Source organism: Bubalus bubalis, chromosome 21 (assembly GCF_019923935.1).
Source record: "Bubalus bubalis isolate 160015118507 breed Murrah chromosome 21, NDDB_SH_1, whole genome shotgun sequence".
NCBI classification, from domain to species: Eukaryota; Metazoa; Chordata; class Mammalia; order Artiodactyla; family Bovidae; genus Bubalus; species Bubalus bubalis.
In genome coordinates, this window is record NC_059177.1 from 48496492 (window position 1) to 48517059 (window position 20568).

The 20568-nt window shown below is 54.4% G+C and overlaps 1 protein-coding gene across 5 annotated transcripts; it reads right to left on the reverse strand.

Moving 5' to 3' along the window:
- Positions 1 to 7508: 7508 nt before the first annotated feature.
- On the reverse strand, positions 7509 to 12880 carry GLYCTK (glycerate kinase). 5 transcript variants are annotated; one of them, XM_006044028.3, is made up of 5 exons: positions 12799 to 12880; positions 10186 to 10601; positions 9803 to 9954; positions 9015 to 9190; positions 7509 to 8753 (listed from the first exon to the last, which is right to left on the reverse strand). In XM_006044028.3, the coding sequence occupies exons 2-5, from the start codon at positions 10560 to 10562 to the stop codon at positions 7887 to 7889; spliced, it is 1572 nt and encodes a 523-aa protein (XP_006044090.1). In that variant the 5' UTR covers positions 10563 to 10601; positions 12799 to 12880; the 3' UTR covers positions 7509 to 7886. The 5 variants fall into 5 exon arrangements, with proteins under 5 accessions (XP_006044090.1, XP_044789620.1, XP_006044091.1 ...); XM_044933685.1 differs by having other exon boundaries at positions 10186 to 10597; positions 12799 to 12863; XM_006044029.3 differs by lacking the exon at positions 12799 to 12880 and adding an exon at positions 11023 to 11656.
- Between the last annotated feature and the right edge of the window lie 7688 nt (positions 12881 to 20568).

A 20568-nucleotide genomic window follows, 5' to 3' on the forward strand; every position in this document is an offset into this window, starting at 1 on the left:
GCCAGGTAGTGCCCCATCTGGCAAGTGTGCCCAGGTACCACAGTGTAGGCATCCCTGTTCTCCCAGCTCCACTCTATCCGCCTGCTGCCACCTCCATAGACATATGCTGCGGCTCCACACCCAGCAAACACCACATGCTCACTTTGGTGGGCAATGGCTCCCTGCCTTCCAGGCTGCAGGGAAGAAAAACTGGCCGAGTGCTGGACAGGCTCAACTCCCAAAGCGGCCCCTGGCCAAGCCCTTCCAGCTCCCAGGCCTCAGGTTCCCAATGGATGATGTCCACTCATTCATTCCTTGTCCCAGGGTTCCATTCATCCCACACAAACACGGTCTGGGCGTCTCTACGCTGGTTCCAGAAGACAAGACACAGAAAAGAAACCATCCTTTTAGCCATGACATCTGCAACTTGATCTCAAATCGCTCAGGAAAAAAATCACATAGAACTAGGCACACGCACAGAGCGAACGCATATAGAGAGAGGGAAAGCGAGGCAAAATACTAGCCATAGTTGACATGGCTAGAGGGTATATAGGTGTCTTACACTACTCTTACTTTGACAACTCTTCTGTAAGTTTGCATTTATTTTGAAATACATAGTAGAAAGAAGGAAGGGAGGAAGGAAGGTCCTTTCACTTTATAGGATTCCAGGCTACTAGAGCAGGCGGCTGGACCAGTGGCTGTCTTTGGAGGAGGGCTTCTGTAAGGCGTGGAGGAAACGGGGCCAGGCAGAGTCTAAGGGCCTCTGTCTCCTACCCTTCTACGCAGCATGGGATGGAGGCTGACTCTCACCTCCTCTCCCCGTCACAGCTTCAGGCAAGCCCCCAGCTCCCTCCTCTTTTCCTACTCTTCAGAGCCTGCGGACCTTCCAGTAGGAGAAGGGGCACTCGTCCTGGTCAGAGGTTTGAGAGGGCCTCCTGTGGCTCTGAGCATGGACGGAGGAGACTGGAGCAGCCCAGGGTGCTGGGCCTGGGACCAGAGAGGAACGGGACAGGACGGCTCCAGCCAAGCCCACCCTAGGCCTGCTGCCCCCCACAGACTATCACAGACTTGTGCCCCGGCTGCCCCTATCACAGACAAGTGCTCCAGTGTCCTTGCCTGTCACAGCAGCTCTTGGCAGCAGGAGGGGAGCAGCAGGAAGTGGTTCATTATTCCATCCTTCATTAGGTCTGCATTAGGCAGCCCGAGAGGAGAGGAACCGTGGGATGTGCAGGAGGAGGCCTCTGCTTCAGATGGGCCTGTGAAGGGGCTGCGGCGCTGGACCCGCCCCCTGCAGCCTCCTTCCCGAGTGCCCCCTCCCTCTCCCCTGCTCCCCTACTCCTTTCATTCTCACTCCTCCCCTTCCCCATTGTGCCTACCAGCCTCCCCACCTCCCTGGGGGGCTCCCCAGGGCTCTCCCCTAAAAGGGGACCTCCCCTACGCAGGTCTCCATCCAGGCTTTGGACAACCACCCAGTGGCCCCTCCCTCCAAAGAGACAGTGCCATCGGCATATCCCCGATGTGTGGTCCGTCAGCGGCAGAATGCAGGGCGGACTCCCGCCCGCGCCCACCGCGGCCGACCCCTCTCCCCTTGACCTCAGGCTGCCACTTCGGAGCCTGGGCCGCCCCCGAGCGGACCTGCCCTTCATTCAGGACGCTCTGTCCGGGACGCTCCGGGCTGCGGCACCCAGAGGTCAGCAGAGGCCGGTTCCTCCTCTCGGACACCTTTGTTCTTCTCCCGCCTTTGTCCCCGGCCTGTCCTCCTGACCAGCCCACAGCCCCGGCGCGTCTCACCCCTCGCCTGTCAGCTCGCCTCTCCCTCCCACTCCCCTTCGTGGCCTTTGGCCCGCTCAAGCGGGGCAGCCCGGCAGGGTGCGGGGTGGGGCCCCTCTGCCCTCTCGCCCAGCCCCCAGCCCGCCTGGCCCCCCGCAGCCCCGCTCCCCCACTGCTCCCTCTCGGGCCCACGCCCCCTCACTTGCCCCGCGTCCCGCCCCCTCAAACACCTCCCCTCGCCTCCTCCGCCCCCTCCCCATTTCCTCTTCCCTCTTTCCCTGGCCCTTCAGTCCCTGGAAGTCAGGCCTCCTCCTCCCCTCCCCTCTTCGCTCTCGTCCTCTCCCTTCTCTCTTCCCCCTCCAGGCTCCACTCCTTCGCCTGCTCACTCACCCTCTCCCTCTCCCGCTTGCCCCCCTCTCTCTCCCCCACCTCTTTGTTTCAGCTGAGAACCGGCGGCTCCTCGGGACAGTTCCCACACCGCAGTGCCTCTGGTGAGCAGACAGCGCCGCTGAGGTGAGCTGGGGGATCCGGCGGGCGGGCACAGGCAGGCGCGGGCAGCAGGAGCTGGAGCTCCAGGGGGCGAGCGGGTGGGGACGGGCCATCCAGCTCGCCGCTGCTCTTTGCCCGGGGCCAGTGGGAACAGCAGTCGGAGGAGTGCCAGCTTCAGATTCCCCGGTGGTCAGCCAGGTGGCCGTCGGGGGCAAAGCCAGTCTGGAGCTGGCAGGTTCTGCCCCTGCCCGGGTGCCTGGCTTCTGAGGGAGACCCTCAGGGGCACTGGACTGGGGAGGGCAAGGGCTGGGCTGCCCAGAACTGCCATCCCTGATGGTCTGTGTGCCCGGTCCTAGAGAACAGGGGCCCCAGCCCCTGCCTTGGGCTGGGTTGCTGGGTGGCAGCAATGGAGCTGTCCGTGGGGCTGTGACCCCAACAAGTGCCTGTTCTCAGGGCAGGGTGGGGGGTTGCTGCTCAGGTAGGGCGTGTGGGCAGAGGAGAGCTCTGCCTGTGCTAAAGGAGGGCTGCTTTCACTCCAAGCTACTGACCGCCAGGCCCACAGAGCCACATGGTGGAGGGGCGCTTCTCCCTGCCCCAGGGGTCTCTGGTCAAGCTCCTCCAGGATAGGGTCCCCAGGACTGCTTTACCCAGAGTTACAATCAACAGGAATTCAGGTCCAAGCCCAGATGTCCCCGTGGTCAGCTTCCTGGGTTGAACTGAGGATAGGGAGGACTGCCTTGATGGAGGGGCGGGGGGCACGGGGACAGCTGGGCGACAACCGGTAGAAACAGAGCCCTCGCTCTTGAGTGAGGCTACAAGTGCGAGCACTGGAGATGCCCCAGCTACATAGGGATCCAGAGACGCTGGGCAGGTGGGTGGGAGCGGATGGAAGGGGCAGAAGCCAGTGCCGTGGGCCCCGCCCCCTTCTCCCTGGAGCTGGAGATGGAGAGACCACGCAGGAAGGGGACACCGTGTGCCCCTCACACTTCCCCAGAGAGGTGAGCAGGGAGGCTCTGCAGGCGGGCCGGGGTTGGGGGGGTGAGGACAGGGAAGAAAGGCCAAGACTGGGACAGGGGCAGGGTAGGGGGGTAGCCCTTGGCTATTTGGTTAGGGCAGGGTCAGATCCTATAGCTCCTTGAACCCCCAGGAGCCAGCAGTGGACAAGAGCGTGGTGGGCAGTCACCTTGCGAGGCAGAGCAGCTAGGGGCGTATGTCGCCTAGGACTGGGCAGATGGGGCACTTGCTTCTGGGGGCCCACTCTCCCTGGACCTCTTCCCCTGGCCAAAGCCCCCTCATCTGGGCTGGTGAGAGCCCCTCCCAGATGGAGGAGCACCACAGGCAAAGAGGCAGAATCAGGGCTGGGGGCCCTGAGCTCACCCCACCCCACCAGCCTCTCCAAAACAGGGCAGCCAGAGCCCAGGAAATGGGACAGAAAAGCCTTAAGAGTGGCCCCCTGGCTCCCCAATGAGGGGCTGGCTGTCAAGACACCCCTGTCTCGGGGAGAAAGGCCAGCCCTCCAGGCCTGGGCACAGCTCACCCTCTCTCTATGGGCCCTCTCTCTCTCTCTCTCTCTCACAGCTGCCTGCCTAGGCCACTGGCTTCCCCACCACTCAGGGCGTGTCAGTGCCACCTCCCTGACTCCCCCTGGCCCCCACACAGCCCCTGTGCTCCCCTAGCACACTGGATTCCTCTAGCCCAGCGAGGGACTCGTGGCCTGGGGTTAGGCCAGTTCTCACGCACCCAGCCTGGGCCTCATTAGGTCCCTTACACATGATTCCAGTGGACCAGGCTGCCCCACCCATTTTTTTCTGAGCCCTCATGGGCTCTCTCCCAAGCTGGTCCAGCTAACTCTAGCTCCAGCTGAGCCCCCAAAACTGGTTCTGTCATCTCCCAGGACGCCGTGCACCCCAGCAGCCATTAAAGGCCAAAGTACCACACCCTGCTGGTGCCAGTCCAATGCCAGAGGGTGGGAGTCACTTGCTCAGCCTCAGTGACTGCCGAGGCCTCCTGGGCTCAACCCTGAGCCTCCCTGAGCTTCTCCTGGGAAGAGGCTAAGACCACTCTCTTCTCTCCTTCCATCCCTGACCCCCTTCCACAGAGCTTTCCTGCCCACATGCATCTGCTGCCACCACATACCCAGAGAGGTGAGGATAAGAATGCTGTCCCCATTAAACAGAAGGGAAAATTGAGGTCTGGGAAAAGAAAGCTGGCATGGCCAGGATAAGGACCTAGGACCTGATTTCCACTCCAGTGCTCCTTCTTGGTCTTTCAACTGCCACCCTGGAGAAAGCCTACCTGAGGGTACGATGCCTACGCTCACCAAAGTCCACCCGCTTCCCAGCCTTGCCACCCCCCAAATCCTCATACCCTGATGGCATGCCCAGTGACACAGGGCTAGGTTACTCCCAGGGGTGTCTGAGCCAGGTCCACTCAGTGACCGTCTGTGGGTTGAAGTGGACACACGCATGCCTACGCATGTCCCTGACCGCACACACACAGCTGTGCACACAGATGCAGACACACACCTTTGTGTAGAAGCCCACCACTCAACCGCGTGTGGCTTTCTGCCAAATCACACACACAAAGGAGCTGTGAAATCTAAGCCAAGAGGGGCTGACAAGTCTGTTCTAAGGACCCCTAGATGGACCAAGGTGGTAAAGGACTCCTAGACGGACCGGGTGGTAAAGGACTCCTAGACGGACCGAGTGGTAAAGAATTCGCCTGCCGACGCAGGAGACATAAGAGACGTGGGTTTGATCTCTGGGTCAGGAAGATCCCCTGGAATAGGAAATGGTAGCCAACTTGTTATCTTGCCTAGAGAAGCCCATGCACAGAGGAGCCTGGCCTCTAAGTTGCTCAGTCATGTCCGACTCTTTGCGACCCGGGGGACTGTAGCCCACCAAGCTCCTCCGCCCATGGGATTCTCCAGGCAAGAATACTGGAGTGGGTTGCCATTTCTTTCTCTAGAGGATCTTCCCGACCCAGGGATCGAACCCAGGTCTCCTGCATTGCAGGCAGATGCTTTAAGCTCTGAGCCACCAGGGAAGCCCGGCTATAATGCATAGGGTCATAAAGAGCTGTACACGACTAAAGAGACTTAGCACACACACAGATGATGATGTCATCATCCCCAAGCCCCTGGCGGGGAACCAGGGAAGCAGGAGTGGACCTTGGGCTCTGGCTGAGCCTGCACCAGGCCCCGAGGTCTCTGAGCCCCAGAGGGTGGGCAGAGGATAGTCAGGAAGGTCCCAAGCAGGTTCCCATTCTGGCTCTGTGGCAGACCTGCTGTGCTTCCCCAGACAAGCCACCTTCCCTCTCTGTTTCACTGGCTTTTATAAAACAGAGGGATTTGGGTTAGCAGACACCTAAAGGCTGGCCAGGCCCACTGCCCAGCCGCTCTCGGTTCATCTAGGGGCAGACAATGGAAGGGCCTGTGAGGGCAGCAGCCAGGGAAAGCTTCTGGGGACGGAGATGAGGGCAGCGTGGGGACAGCAGGAGCCCGAGCGGGAGGGACAGAAGCCAAGAGCCAGGGCGGGAGCGGTTCCTACGGCCCATAGCTGAGGGTTATGGGACAGATAATAAGTCCTACAGAACACTCACCGTGTAGGCTTTGTTTCACATTTTCATCTAGACTGCACTCAAATATATCCTTCCTCATCTAGGGGGTTACCAAATGGGCAAATCTAACAGCTTAGGCCCACTCCAGCCTCTGGCCTCCCAGCCCCCACAAACACAGGCTCAGGGCAGGGGCCAAGGAGGTGACACGGGGCTGGGGGGGACTTCTGGCCAGACCCCACCCACACTCAACCCCCTCAGCAGGCGAGTCAGCAGCCACGAGTCCAGGAAGCAGGACCGCCCGTGCTGAGGATGTCGGTGCATACACACAGATGCACTCCTTCTCCTGGGATGCCAGCACCAACACCTGCATGCTTGCATACTACCACACACACACGCGCGCATGCACAAGCTGGGGGACACGGCGGACGGGTCCTCGGCCATAGCCCCAGCCTTCGTCCTGCTCTTGCGGGGAACTTGGTGCCTGGTGCTAACACTCGTGCCTCACAGGGAGGACTGAAGTGGGGCCAGGGCATGTCTAGAGGGTGCCAGAGGTGCACCTGGGCACAGGCCCAGCCACGTGAGGACAGTACCCCTAAGACTATGACCCTACCCGCCCCCGCCCCAGCCAGAAGAACCCTCCTGCCAGGACAGAAGGAAGTGGAGCCCCAGCATCACAGAGGGGTACCAATTCCCCTCTCCCCTAAATCTCCCTGGCCCCCAGAACCCAGTTGACCTGCTCACCTCCCTGCCCGTCCTCAGCCCACCAGGAACCATCTGCACGCTGCAGTCTGGAGTCCAAGTACGGAAGGAGGCTCTTCCCAGAGGCAGGGCACGCCAGCCCTGGCCCCGAGTCCCTCACAGCCTCAGAGAGGAGGGCATGGCTGGGGTGGGGTGGGGGCCAGCAGGAGCAGCCCCAGGCCTCGCTGTTCTCTATGGCTTTTTATTCCTATGTGATTCTACTGCTCACTCATATAGGGATTGGAGCCGTGGCGCACGGCGGGGGCAGCCAGCAGAGGGCTCGGACACTGAACAAAGAGGTCCAAAGAGACCAGGACAGCGGTCCTCGTCTCCCGGCGCAGGCTGCTAGCCTGGCCTGGGGAGCCCCTCCCCAGGTGCTCCCCTCCCTGGCCAGCTGGAACAGGGGGAGGGGCCGTTGGATCCCAGCACTGGAGACCCCTCACACACTGCAGGCTGGCACCAGGACCCGGACTGCGTCCCCAGAGGAATGGCTGAAGGATCTGGTTGGGGGCGGAGTGGGGGGTCAGTTCGGCTGGGAAAAAGGGCCTGGCACAAGGAAACAAGACCCAGTGTCCTGTGTGGCTGGGGGTAGGCCCTGGAAAAACGAGGCAGCTCAACCAAAGAAGGTACAGTCTGGCTAGGGACTGTCCAAAGACAGAAGGGAGGGAAGTCCTTGGTGGGGCAGGCAGCAAGCTAGTGCCCAGCAAGGAGACACCTCAGCAGGGATGCCACAGCAGGGAGTGACAGACAGCAGGACTAGCGTCCTCAGGCCTGCCCTCCCTGGGGTCTCTGCTCACCCACATCAAGCATGCTGGGCTCAACCCTCCCAGGCTCCCATTTAGGTGAATCGCGTGCCCTGCAGAGACGGGACAGCCAACTCCTGCAGGGCCCCCGTGCCGGGGCTACTGGCAGCCACCACTCTGCTCCTGGCAGCCCCTTGCTGGTCTGTGCTCTGAGAGAAGACGCACTGAGAACCCAGAGCATGATCCTTTTTATTTTCAGTCCTTCCTGCTTCACCCCACAGAAGAAACAGGCTTGGAAGCTGAGCAGAGGGGCTGCCTAGGGGAGAAGACTAGGACAGTGAACTGGCCCAGGGGCCTGTCCTGGTCCTCTGGAGTACCCGCTGCCATGGCTGAAAGTAGGGGTGGAAGAGAGCCCCCATCTGCCTGGCCAGTGTGAAACTGGACACACAGAAGAGGCCCTGGTTGGGAGGTGTGAGGGCCAACCAAGTAGCCACGGCCAAGGGAGAAGGGGCCCTAAAGCTTGGTCGGGCCCTGGGGACCAAACCTGGTCTGTTCCAGGACGCTGCCCTGCAGGCCTCTTCTGGGTTCCCCAAAACATGACCTACATCATCACTGTGGATGCAGGAACAGGAAGTGGGCGTCTGTGACATTGGTGCCAGTCAGCCCCGTGTGCAGCAGGTGTGCCCCACCCTGGAAGCGGCAGAAGAAGGTATGTGAGTCATTATGGGCCAGGAAGGTGGCCACGTCCAGACCCTCAGCGGCAGCTTGGCTGGTAAGCTCAGGCCTGACCCAGGCCCCGGCTGCCTCTGTGGGCCCATCCTGCCCATCAGTGCCGCCGCTCAAAAACAGCACGTCAACAGTCCCCAGTGGCCACTGGCCCAGCTCCACTCCAACACGCAGGGCCAGCTCCTGGTTGCGGCCACCCTTGCCTGAGCCCTGCAACCGCACCGTGGGCTCGCCACCAGCCAGCAAACACACTGGGCCCCGAGCGCCCACCACAGCCTCCAGAGCCTCCTTCAGTTGCAGATCTGGGAGCTGGAGGTCAGCTGCAAGTTCACAGAGTCGTTCATCCTCCTCCACAGACGCTCCAGCGCCAGGCAGGGCAAGGTGGGCTCCAGCGACTCGGGCCAGCAGCCCGTAGAACTGGGCCACACTTTTCACATCACCCTGTATGGCTGTGCTCAGCACCACAGCCCTGTATCCCAGCGCCTCAGCCTGCTTCTGAGCCTCAGCCAGTGCCAGTGCATTGGAGCCAAGGATCACGTTGAGGACGTGACCACAGGTGTGTGGCCCGTGGGGGTCAGAGTCAGCCCGGGCCAGCACAGTCTTCACAGAACGTGGCAGGGCAGCGCGAAGGCCATAGCGATTGAGGATGTGCAGGCAGTCTTGCACGCTGTGGATGCTGGCCACAGTGGGGCCGCTGGCAATCACCTCCACGGGGTCCCCCACCACATCTGACAGAATGAGGCTCACCACCTGGGGAGGGGTCGCAGAGGCAAGGCTCAGTCCCACCTGATCCTTGCCTCAGGGCCCGAGAGGACAAACTGCCTTCATCTAACCACATGTCTTCACGCCACCCAATGCACTTCCTTGCCCACTTCTAACCCCTCTCAGGTGGGTGTGCAAAACACCTAGCCCTGTGGACTCCCATACAGGCCTCTGCCTTTCATCTCCCTGGCACATGTGGGCCTGGTTCCACCAGCCCCGGACTGCCTGGTGAAGAAGGGCCCCACACACCTGGGCAGGGTAGGCGGCCTGAGCCAGCCCCCCGCCCTTGAGCTGGGACAGGGCCTTCCGGATGGTGTTCAGCTCTTGGATTGTGGCTCCCCGGGCCGCCAGCAGCTTGGTTAGCGTCTGCTTCTCCTCCAGCGTGACAGGTGGGATGGGGGCGGGCAGCAGGGCTGAGCCCCCCCCTGCAGAGACAGTGAAGGCTTTGGGCAGAGGGGGTGGATGGCACGGGGACTTCCCGACCTGGGGAGCCGGCAGGCAGCGCTCACTTAGGGATGTGGCGGCTAGAAAGAGGGGTTAGGGTGCCCCCGTGTGGACATACAGTGAATGCCCACACAATCACCACAACCAAGGCACCTGAGGTTGAACTCTGCCTTGGGGTAGCCCAGGTCCCAGCAGACACTGGAAGAACTATTCCTTAAGACCTTAGAAGAGGAAAGAGACCTGGAGGAGACAGCGGAAAATGAGGGAGGGGACTCAGGGAGCTGGAAACCAGGGTTCTAGCCCCAGGTGACAATGGTGCCGAGGGCAGCAGCAACAGAGACGTTTTCCTTGCAAGACCTCAGCAGGGTACTCCCTGCGTACCCTCTCACAGGGGAGGGCCCCACAGCTCAGGGGAAGCCACCAAGGAGTCAGCCATCCAGGTCTTTACTGCCTCTAACCTGTGACCTCGAGGGCTCTGACCAACGGTTCCTTGCACACCTGATTTTGGGAAACCTCCCCGCTACCCCCCCACACCCGCGCGGGCACACACACACACACACACACCCCATCCTGAGCCAGTGCGGCACCCTCACCTGAGATGAGCACAAGCAGCAGATCGTCAGCGGTCAGGCCTTCGGCCAGCTGCCTGATGGCCAGAGCAGCCCGCAGAGCGTCCCGGTCCGGCAGGTTGTCCTCCGCGCCCTCAAATACCTGGATGCGGCTATGTGGCTTCAGCAGCATCTCCCTCAGGGGAGAGAGAAGGGAGAGCCAGAGATGTGGTGGGCTCTGTGTCCCGCCTGGCTTCTCAGATGTACAGGTGAAGGGGATGTGAACAAGGATGCCCACTGACACCCACCCTGGAGCCAGGCCACTCCCAGAAGAAACTGGAAGCTGGTGAAGGAAGGAGGCCCCGATCCAGGCTGAAACTGGGCCCAGGTTCCCCTCCAGACAAGAACAGCACCCCCAGGTTCCTTACTGCTTGCCAGCGTGCTCCATGGCTGCACGGATCCCCTTGGGAACACTGATCACTCCCTGCACAAGATGCTGGCCCAGGAGCTCCTCAGCTGCAGCTGCCATGCCCAGCACAGCCTTGCCAAAGCCCACCAGGTAGAGGTTCTGCCTCAGCTGAAAGCTCCGGTCCCGCACCTTCAGCTCTCCGCTGTCAGGGTCCAAGGACAGGGCCCGCTGCAGCAGGGGGCCTGGCAGCACTGCACCCACAGTGCTTTCAAACAGCTGCCGTGCCTGCTCTGCCAGAGCCATGCTACTGGCCATGCGGGCCAATGGGCCCCCCCAGAGGAGTGGGCCTGAGGGGGCTCTGGCCAAGTGACGCAGGACCTGCAGGGCTGCAGCCATGCCCCACTGCTCTCAGCACCACTTGGCGTCCATGGCTGCCTAGGAGGAAGAAAGCACTGGTTAGGCTGCTGCAAAACCAGAGACAGGAGGCTTCAGGGCCAGTGGACCCCACAGCTGCTGCTGCTGCTGCGGGAATAGGCCATCTGCCAGACCCAGGAGAATCCCTAAGGTCCACAGCTGTCTGATCTCACTCCAGTCTTCTGAGCCCAGGCCTGCAGTCTAACCAACCACGTCCTCTTCTGCAGGCCACGCGCCAGCTCTCTGGACACCCTGCCCAGAGTCCAGAGGTCCTGTTAGCAGAGCCTTCCTCCTAGACCACCTCCTTCGGCTGAGAGTTAATCATTCACAGAGGAAGAAATTACTATCCGCGGCTTCCATCCTGCCCCTTTTCCACCTCCTGCACTTCTGAGCCTCGCCCAGGGCAACACCCCTTTCTGGCACTCCTTCCTTGCCTCTTTACCTCTTTACTTCAGTTGCGACAAAGCTGCTGGCTATGCCACCAACTGGAGCCCAGTGACCTCCAGGCTGCTCTGTTTCATTATCTCACAGGCCTGGGCTGGGGAGCCTGGAAAGACTAAGTCTGTGCAGGGAGGCTGTAGATTTGCTGGGACACTGACAAGCAGGTCCAGGCACATCCTTGGGCCACAAAGCCTGAAGAATCCCGCACTCAGGGCCAGCCCAGCAACAGCTTCAGGTTCAACTCTGACTCACAGTAGAACCTGAAAAAAGTCCTTAGACACCACATGACTCCAGGTACGATGCAGCTCAATCTGCAGGACAGAAAGGATGCCCTTCCACCTACATGGACAGACCAACCCTTGCCAAGAACATGCCTTTTGCTCTAACATAACAAATCTTGGATCACACCACCCACAGGGGTGAGAGCCACGTGGCTGGGGCAGGCAAAGGGCAGGCTTCTACCGCTGAAACCAAACAGTCATTTTCCCCACTGGGCATGGTAAAAGCCAAAGAAGACTTGAAGTGAGGGTCAAGAGGTTGCAGAGTAGTTTAGGGACAATAAAGTGCTAAAGAGCTCATCTCTAACAAGGCGTTACTTTAATAAATTATAAATTTATTTTATAGTTATAAATTAATAAATGCCCACCACACATGCTAACTGCAGCAGCAAGTGTGGACAGAGCAGGGGAATCAGGCTCCAGCTCTACCACAGGGACAGCTCCGTCTCTCTCACTGGGTCTCCTGTGCAAAATGAGAGATGAGATGAGACTAATGCTCTTCCTTTGACATCCCTGGGCTCTCTGAAGCTGTCCACCGTTAACACTGAAAACTTCGACTGCAAACATCGCTTTATCCTACACCAAAAAAAAAAAAAGAAAAGAAAAGAAAAAACCTGGCAATGTCCAGCCTCGGATCACTTAGCCTGCATTGAGCTCAACTTTCCCATTTAGAGAAGACAAACCGTTCCTGACTCCAGCTGTGAACGGGAAAACACAGAGGGAGCTGCCATGGGGATTCAAAACGGGTCCAGCAATTGCTAGGGCTGGCCAATGAGCACTGGCCATAAAAGTGTCTTAGCACGTACGGTCTGGACCAAATCTGTACCTGTTTCCCTGATATATACAGGCCTAGAGGATACCAGAGTTGCCAATGGATATCAGAACCCAAGGCAGGGGGCGCCCAAGACTAAGGCGGTGAGAAAAAATACAGAACGTCCAACCAAATTTCAATTTCAGATAAATTCGGAATTGTTAAAAACTAAATATGTTCCGTACAATATTCGTATCCGACTCTTAGCGACCCCATGGACTGCAGCCTACCAGGCTCCTCCGTCCATGGGATTTTCCAGGCAAGAGTACTGGAGTGGGGGGCCATTGCCTTCTCCGATTTGGGACATATCCATACTAAAAAAGTATTTGTTTATCTAGTTAAAATTCAAGTTTAACTAGACGCCCTGCATTTTTATTTGCCAAATCCAACAACTCCACTTGGAACACCGCCTCTCCTAAACTACCCTGAGCTCCAGAAAGTCGTAAATACAAAGCCGACCCGCCTTCACACCTCCCCGCCACCAAGCGGGGCTCTAGCTCTTCCCCCGCCTTCGCCTGCCTGCCCGGCGCCGGAAGTGATGTCACCCGCAGGCAAAGGCCCCCAGGCTTTCCTCAGGGAAAGGGCTGTCGCGTAATGTCCGAGAAAATAAGAGCCCGCTGCTGCCTGGGCCCGCAGCCCCTGAGCCAATGGCCCTGTGGCTCTGCAGGCCCTCACGGCACCGACATACCGCCTAACCATTCGGCGACCCGAGGTCCAGCCCCAGGACCGGAAGTGCTCTTTGGCGGCGGATCCGGATCCGGAAGTGTGGGGGCGGGGTTGGGACGCCGATGGCGAGGGGCGGGGTAAGCGGGAACCAGAGCCGGAGCTGGTATTGGTTCCGCCCTGCTTTCCAAGAGGCTTGGTTGCAGTCACCTTCAGGCCTCAGTGCCTTCATCCCTACAGTGGGATAATAATCGCCACCTCGCCGGTTGCTATAATCCGCCCACTCCTTTATTCTGTACGATTCAATCAGTCGCACATACTTTCCAACCTCCTGTTAGGTGGTGGGCATTGGACAAAGCAAATGGACTGAGAATCACTACTTACCCACAGCTGGCTCCTCCTGGAGCCAGATGAAATCATCCCTGCCACCGCTGTAATTCCATAAGGCATTCGTGTTCCCCGCCTTCTTCCCCGGGCTACCAAATCACAGCTCTGATTCAGCAAGAGAGTTCCAGAATCAGCAAGAGAGTGATTCTGGAACACACGAAGTACATGTGAACACGAATGACCCTAGGCCTCCCGCCCTGTCCTAGCTCTCACCCTGGACCCAGCTTGATAGTGGTATCTTGCCACATTCAAAAGACAAGTCCTGACCAGACTCAAGGACACAGAAGAATACATTGTTCTTACAGATGTTTTCTTGAGATCACAAATTATACCACAGATTTCTTAAAAGTCTTAAAACATTTCTCCCCACCCGCTCTTTTCTGCCACATCTCTCTTTCCCAAACCATGCTCTGCTCTTTTCAACAAGTATTCCTCCCCCACTTCCTAGCTGTCTCCCTGGGTTTTTCTTTCCTTTATAATAGAGGACCTTTTGTGCGTGCGTGCTAAGTCACTTCAGTTGTGTCCGACTCTTTGCAACCCTATGGACTGCAGCTTCCAGGTTTCTCTGTCCATGGGATTCTCCAGGCAAGAATACTGGAGTGGGTTTGTCATGCCCTTCTCCAGGGGAACATCCCAACCCAGGAATCAAACCTGCTCCTCATATGTCTCCTGTATTGGCAGGCAGGTTCTCCCAAATCTTCACCACCTCATCATCACAACAAAGGCAACTTCAAGATTTGCTCTTTTTAGGTGTAAGGAAATTGTACTTAAAATTTAAGTTTTTCCTTGCTTGCAGTAAGCTGTCTTCATCCATCCATGTGTTTATTCAGTTCCTGAGTGCCTTCTATGTGGGCCAAGTGCTCTAGCTGCTGGGATGAATAAGCCGTGGTACTTTTAGTTTGGAAACTTACTCTGCTTTTATAATTACATTCCCTCACTTTGGGGGAGGTGGGGAAATGTAAATTTGAGCATCTCTCGTTATTTAGTGCCAGAGACCCATAAACAGACATCACTTGCTGTGCTTTTCTGTCAGACTGTCAGCAGGAGACTAATTATATCCATTTTTAAAATCCCCATCCCACCCCACTACTCACAAGATGCATTTAACTGCAAGATTCAGGTGTCCACTGGACTGTGAGCTCCTGGAAAGTGGGGAAAGTGAAAGTTGCTCAGTCTTGTCCGACTGTTTGCGACCCCATGGACTACACAGTCCATGGAATTATATTGGAGTGGGTAGCCTTTCCCTTCTCCAGGGGATCTTCCCAGTCAATGGATTGAACCCAGGTCTCCCACATTGCAGGTGGATTCTTTACTGACTGAGCCACTAGGAAAGCCCAAGAATACTGGAGTGAGTAGCCGATCCCTTCTCCAGCAGATCTTCCCAACCCAGGAATCAAACTGGGGTCTCTTGCATTGCAGGCACATTTTTTACCAACTGAGCTATGAGGGAAGCCCGGGAAAGTGGTTCAGTTCAGTTCAGTCGCTCAGTCGTGTCCAACTCTTTGCGACCCCATGAATCGCAGCACGCCAGGCCTCCCTGTCCATCACCAACTCCCGGAGTTCACCCAGACTCACGTCCATTGAGTCAGTGATGCCATCCAGCCATCTCATCCTCTGTCGTCCCCTTCTCCTCCTGCCCCCAATCCCTCCCAGCATCAGAGTCTTTTCCAGTGAGTCAACTCTTTGCATGAGGTGGCCAAAGTACTGGAGTTTCAGCTTTAGCATCAGTCCTTCCAAAGAAATCCCAGGGCTGATCTCCTTCAGAATGGACTGGTTGGATCTCCTTGCAGTCCAAGGGACTCTCAAGAATCTTCTCCAACACCACAGTTCAAAAGCATCAATTCTTCGGCGCTCAGCCTTCTTCACAGTCCAACTCTCACATCCATACATGACCACAGGAAAAACCATAGCCTTGACTAGACGGACCTTTGTTGGCAAAGCAATGTCTCTGCTTTTGAATATGCTATCTAGGTTGGTCATAGCTTTCCTGCCAAGGAGTAAGCGTCTTTTAATTTCATGGCTGCAGTCACCATCTGCAGTGATTTGGAGCCCAAAAAAAATAAAGTCTGACACTGCTTCCACTGTTTCCCCATCTAATTCCCATGACGTGATGGGACCAGATGCCATGATCTTCGTTTTCTGAATGTTGAGTTTTAAGCCCACTTTTTCACTCTCCACTTTCACTTTCATCAAGAGGCTTTTGAGTTCCTCTTCACTTTCTGCCATAAGAGTGGTGTCATCTGCATATCTGAGGTTATTGATATTTCTCTCGACAATCTTGATTCCAGCTTGTGCTTCTTCCAGTCCAGCGTTTCTCATGATGTACTCTGCAAATAAGTTAAATAAGCAGGGTGACAATATACAGCCTTGACGAACTCCTTTTCCTATTTGGAACCAGTCTGTTGTTCCACGTCCAGTTCTAACTGTTGCTTCCTGACCTGCATTCAGATTTCTCAAGAGGAAGGTTAGGTGGTCTGGTATTCCCATCTCTTTCAGAATTTTCCACAGTTTATTGTGATCCACACAGTCAAAGGCTTTGGCATAGTCAATAAAGCAGAAATAGATGTTTTTCTGGAGCTCTCTTGCTTTTTTGATGATCCAGCGGATGTTGGCAATTTGATCTCTGGTTCCTCTGCCTTTTCTAAAACCAGCTTGAACATCAGGAAGTTCATGGTTCACGTATTGCTGAAGCCTGGCTTGGAGAATTTTGAGCATTACTTTACTAGTGTGTGAGATGAGTGCAATTGTTTGGTAGTTTGAGCATTCTTTGGCATTGCCTTTCTTAGGGATTGGAATGAAAACTGACCTTTTCCATTCCTGTGGCCACTGCTGAGTTTTCCAAATTTGATCTAATTAATATTTGCATTTCCACTGCCGTACATAAGACCAGACAGAAATACAAGCTGACATTTTTTTTCTTCTTCTTTTTTCAATGAGTAAACAATGGGAATTCCCTGGAGGTCCAGGGGTTAGGACTGGGCACTTACTCCCGGGGCCAGGTTTAGGGACACTAGGATCCTGCAAGCCACGTGGCACAACCGAAAAAAGAAGGAACAAGAAAACAGTGAAACGCTCAGCTACAAAGTACTGCAGACCCTAGGTGGAAAAGATTTCACAAAAGGGAAAGGGATGATGGTGAGTGGAAGTAAAAGACTTCATGAGGCAGTGGGATTTGGGTCTAAGAAAACAATCAGGCTCATCAGAATGCTTAAACATACCTTGTTAGTCGGCATGAATATGTCTACAGTCTTAAATACACTTGGCAATAAGTATCAGTGTCAAAATGTGCCAAGAAATTGCAATCCAAGGAAATGATTGGTGATGTGGACAAAGATGATGTAAGGAAGGAAAAAGCTTTTTCCTCTAACCTCTTAGGTTCATTGACGGAGACCCTACAGATTAAACTGACAGATGACAGATTAACAACAGAAAAAGGTTTATTTCATATGGATGGGAGGGAGCTCAACGAAATGACATGAAAACTCCCAAAAAGCCATTAGGCTGGAGAGCTTATATATCATTTCTTAACAGGGAGTGATAAATTTTGGAGATGTGGCAAGACAAAAGGGATTTGAGCTTCTCAGGGTAATAAATCATGGGAAAGTAAATATAAGGGGGAAACTAATGGAAGATAAGGATTGCTAAAGTAATGTATGTTTGTGAAGATTCATCTCAGTGTTGGCTCCCCATCTCCTAGTATGGGGGCGTTGCCTTTCTCATGAAACTGAGCACCTCCAAAGTAGATTCCCTTACTAAGTTTATGGTTAACCTCTCTATCCAAAACTTTATTCCTTTTCTTGACCCCTTTGACCACAAGCCTTTTGTGAAATGAAGCACTTCCTGCCATATCGGTGGGCAAGAAGTGTCCCAGCCCTCAGCGATTTCTGGCCTCCAAATGTGAATGAGGGCTCCCAAAAGGGAACAAAATGCCGTCGATCCAGCCGGTGACTCGACACCCAACAGTGATTGCTGAGGTCAGTGAACAAGGAATTAAGTATGTAAACTATCAAGAAACAGGATTTGGGGGCTTCCCTGGTGGCTCATCACTTCATGGCAAATAGATGGGGAAACAGTGGATGACTTTGTTTTTCTGGGCTCCAAAATCACTGCAGATGGTGATTGCAGCCATGATATTAAAAGATGCTTACTCCTTGGAAGGAAAGTTATGACCAACCTAGACAGCATATTAAAAAGCAGAGACGTTACTTTGCCAACAAAGGTCTGTTAGGTCAAGGCTATGGTTTTTCCAGTGGTCATGTATGGATGTGAGAAAGTGAAGTTGCTCAGCCATGTCCGACTCTTAGCGACCCCATGGACTGCAGGCTCCTCTGTCCATGGGATTTTCCAGGCAAGAGTACTGGAGTGGGGTGCCATTGCCTTCTCCGAAGTTTAAGAGCTGCTGCTGCTGCTAAGTCGCTTCAGTCGTGTCTGACTCTGTGCGACCCCATAGACGGCAGCCCATCAGGCTCCCACGTCCCTGGGATTCTCCAGGCAAGAACACTGGAGTGGGTTGCCATTTCCTTCTCCAATGCATGGAAGTGAAAAGTGAAAGTGAGGTTGCTCAGTCGTGTCCGACTCTTAGCGACCCCATGGACTGCAGCCCACCAGGCTCCTCCGTCCATGGGATTTTCCAGGCAAGAGTACTGGAGTAGGGTGCCATTGCCTTCTCCGATGGATGTGAGACTTGGACTATAAAGAAAGCTGAGTGTAGAAGAATTGATGCTTTTGAACTGTGGTGTTGGGGAAGACTCTTGAGAGTCCCTTGGACTTCGAGGAGACACAACCAGTCCATCCTAAAGGAGATCAGTCCTGGGTGTTCATTGGAAGGACTGGTGTTGAAGCTGAAATTCCAATACTTTGGCCACCTGATGAGAAGAGCTGACTCATTTGAAAAGACCCTGATGCTGGGAAAGATTGAGGGCAGGAGAAGGGGACAACAGAGGATGAGATGGTTGGATGGCATCACCGACTCAATGGACATGGGTTTGGGTGGACTCCGGGAGTTGGTGATGGACAGGGAGGCCTGGCGTGCTGCGGTTTATGGGGTCGCAGAGTCAGATATGACTGAGCGACTGAACTGAATTGAACTGAACTGGTGGCTCAGTGCTAAAGAATCTGCCCGACAATGCTAGAGTTCAGTTTCTGATCTGCGAAGATCCCATGTGCTGTGGAACAACTAAGCCCATGCGCCGCAACTACTGAGGCTTCACGCTGCAACTACTGGGGCCAGAGTGCCCTAGAGCCCGTGCTCCGCAACAAGAGAAACCACCGCAGTGAGAGGCCTGTGCGCACTGCAGCTGGAGAGTGGCCCCTGCTGCCTTCAACCAGAGAAAAGCCCGTGCAGCAACAAAGACCCAGCACTGCCTAAAGTAAATAAATAAAATTTTAAATATATATATTAAAAAAAAAGAAACAGGATTTGGCCCCAGATAGCTGAGGCTCACAAGAAAGGAATGAATCCAATAAGCCCAGAGGCTTGCATCTTCCCATACATAGAAGAATGCTAAATATCTTTGCTTGATACCTGATTTTCCTTATTGCTTAACAATAATCAGACCGCCTGCCCCTTTTGTTGCAAACTTGTATATAACCTGACTCCCTCTCCTGCCTCCAAGCAGTTTTCTCAGGGGTATTGAGATGTTGTCTGCTGGGCTTGAAGTCGTTAACATTCCCTCCAAATAAAATAACTCTCTACTCTCAGGTTGTGACTAATTTTATAGTCGACACTTTGCTACTTGAACTCTAATTAGCCAGAGTCAGATGACTAAAATTGCTGTTGTTGATAATGTAATTGATGCACTAAAATTGCTATTGGAGATATCATCATTAATGTACAAACTCGGGTTGTTTCTCCAGGGTAAGATGAACTAACAGGCCCCAAGACATGAACCATCTGACCAGAAAGTGGTAAACCAGAGAATTCATGGTTCCCAAAAATATGATTAAGAAATGTCACAGAAATGTGCCAAAATGATGAGTAATCTCGGCTTCTTTGTTCCCTTTAAACATACTCCCAGGGACTTCCCTGGTGGTCTGCACACCTGACACAGGAGTCCCTGTTCGATCCCTGATCAGGGAACTATAAATAGATCCCACAAACCAAAACTAAGAGTTCGAGTGCCACAACTAAGACCCAGTGCAGCCAAATAAGTGTCTCAGTGGTAAAGAATCTGCCTGCCAATGCAGGAGACATAGGTTCAGCCCTAATCTAGGAACATCCCACATGCCATGGAGCAGCAAAGCCCATTCACCACAACTATTGAGCCTGTGTTCTAGAGCCTGGGAAACACCATTACTAAAGCCTGTGTGCCCTAGAGCCAGTGCTCCACAGCAAGAGAAGTCACACAACGCAACTGGAGAGTAGACCCCACTCTCTGCAGCTAGGGGACAGCCCATGCAGCAGTGAAGACCCAGCACAGCCCGAAAAATAAAGAAAATAAAATTATTTTTAAAATAAATAAAAACACCCTCAACTCAAAAACCAAGTTGCACTGCTCTGAGACTTCTCTCCCACTCTCTTACTTATACCCTGCGATAATAACACCTTACTTTGTCGCACACACCCTCTGCCAGAGTTTGGCTTTCTGTGCCATGGGCACAGGGGCCCCTGCTCCATAACACTCACAGGAAATTTATGTCCCACTTTTAGGTAGAAAGGAAGAGGGCAGAGGGCCCTCCCTGAATCTGCTGTTTCTCATATTCCTTCAGTTCAAAATAATTCTTCTGCCAAAGTATCGTATCTAGGGGGAGGGCATATTCTGATCCCCTTCAATGGACATGAAGAGATATTCGGCCCAAAGATTTTATAAGTATAAAGCAATCTAAACATCTATTGATAGAATTTATGCAAATAAATTACAGTACTTCTAAACAGACATTAAAAAAAACTAAAATTTTAATATTATTAAGGCTACATACATGGTACTTTTTGTAGCATGACTATTTTATGACTAGAGAGATTGTTGAAAGGGCCATTTAAGTAGAATTTAAGCCTTCCTCTGTCACTGCTACCGTTATTCAAGCAAGCTGAAGGAAAGAAAGCTATGGATTGGGATATATTACTCATATTAAACTCAGGGAAAAGTTTAACTGAATAGACTCTTTCAGGGTAAGCTTTAATTTAAAGACTCCCTTTTAGAACGGAGGAGGAGGTCATTCATGGGTGATGTTGAGTAGTCAGTGACCAGGGAAAGGTGGTGTGAATGAAAAATATTACTGTCATATTAGTAAACAAAGAATGTTGCAGCCATCAAGCTGTCACATTACAGCTGCCCTGACATGAGCCCTGAGGGAACTCAGAAACATAACACCACCATCAAATCATCAGACACAGTAGCCCCCTTACCACCACCATTGGGCACCCTGAGGAACAACAAACGATGTTGTTCAGTCACTAAGTTGTGTCCAA

Bases quoted from the DNA above. Each gene is read 5' to 3' on its own strand.
- GLYCTK (XM_006044028.3), bottom strand. From the start codon at position 10,562: ATGGCTGCAGCCCTGCAGGTCCTGCGTCACTTGGCCAGAGCCCCCTCA. The intron at 9,955-10,185 runs GTAAGGAACCTG...CTCTCCCCTGAG, and splicing joins ATGGAGCACGCTGGCAAGCA to GGAGATGCTGCTGAAGCCAC. The intron at 9,191-9,802 runs GTGAGGGTGCCG...CTGTCTCTGCAG, and splicing joins GCTGCTTGTGCTCATCTCAG to GGGGGGGCTCAGCCCTGCTG.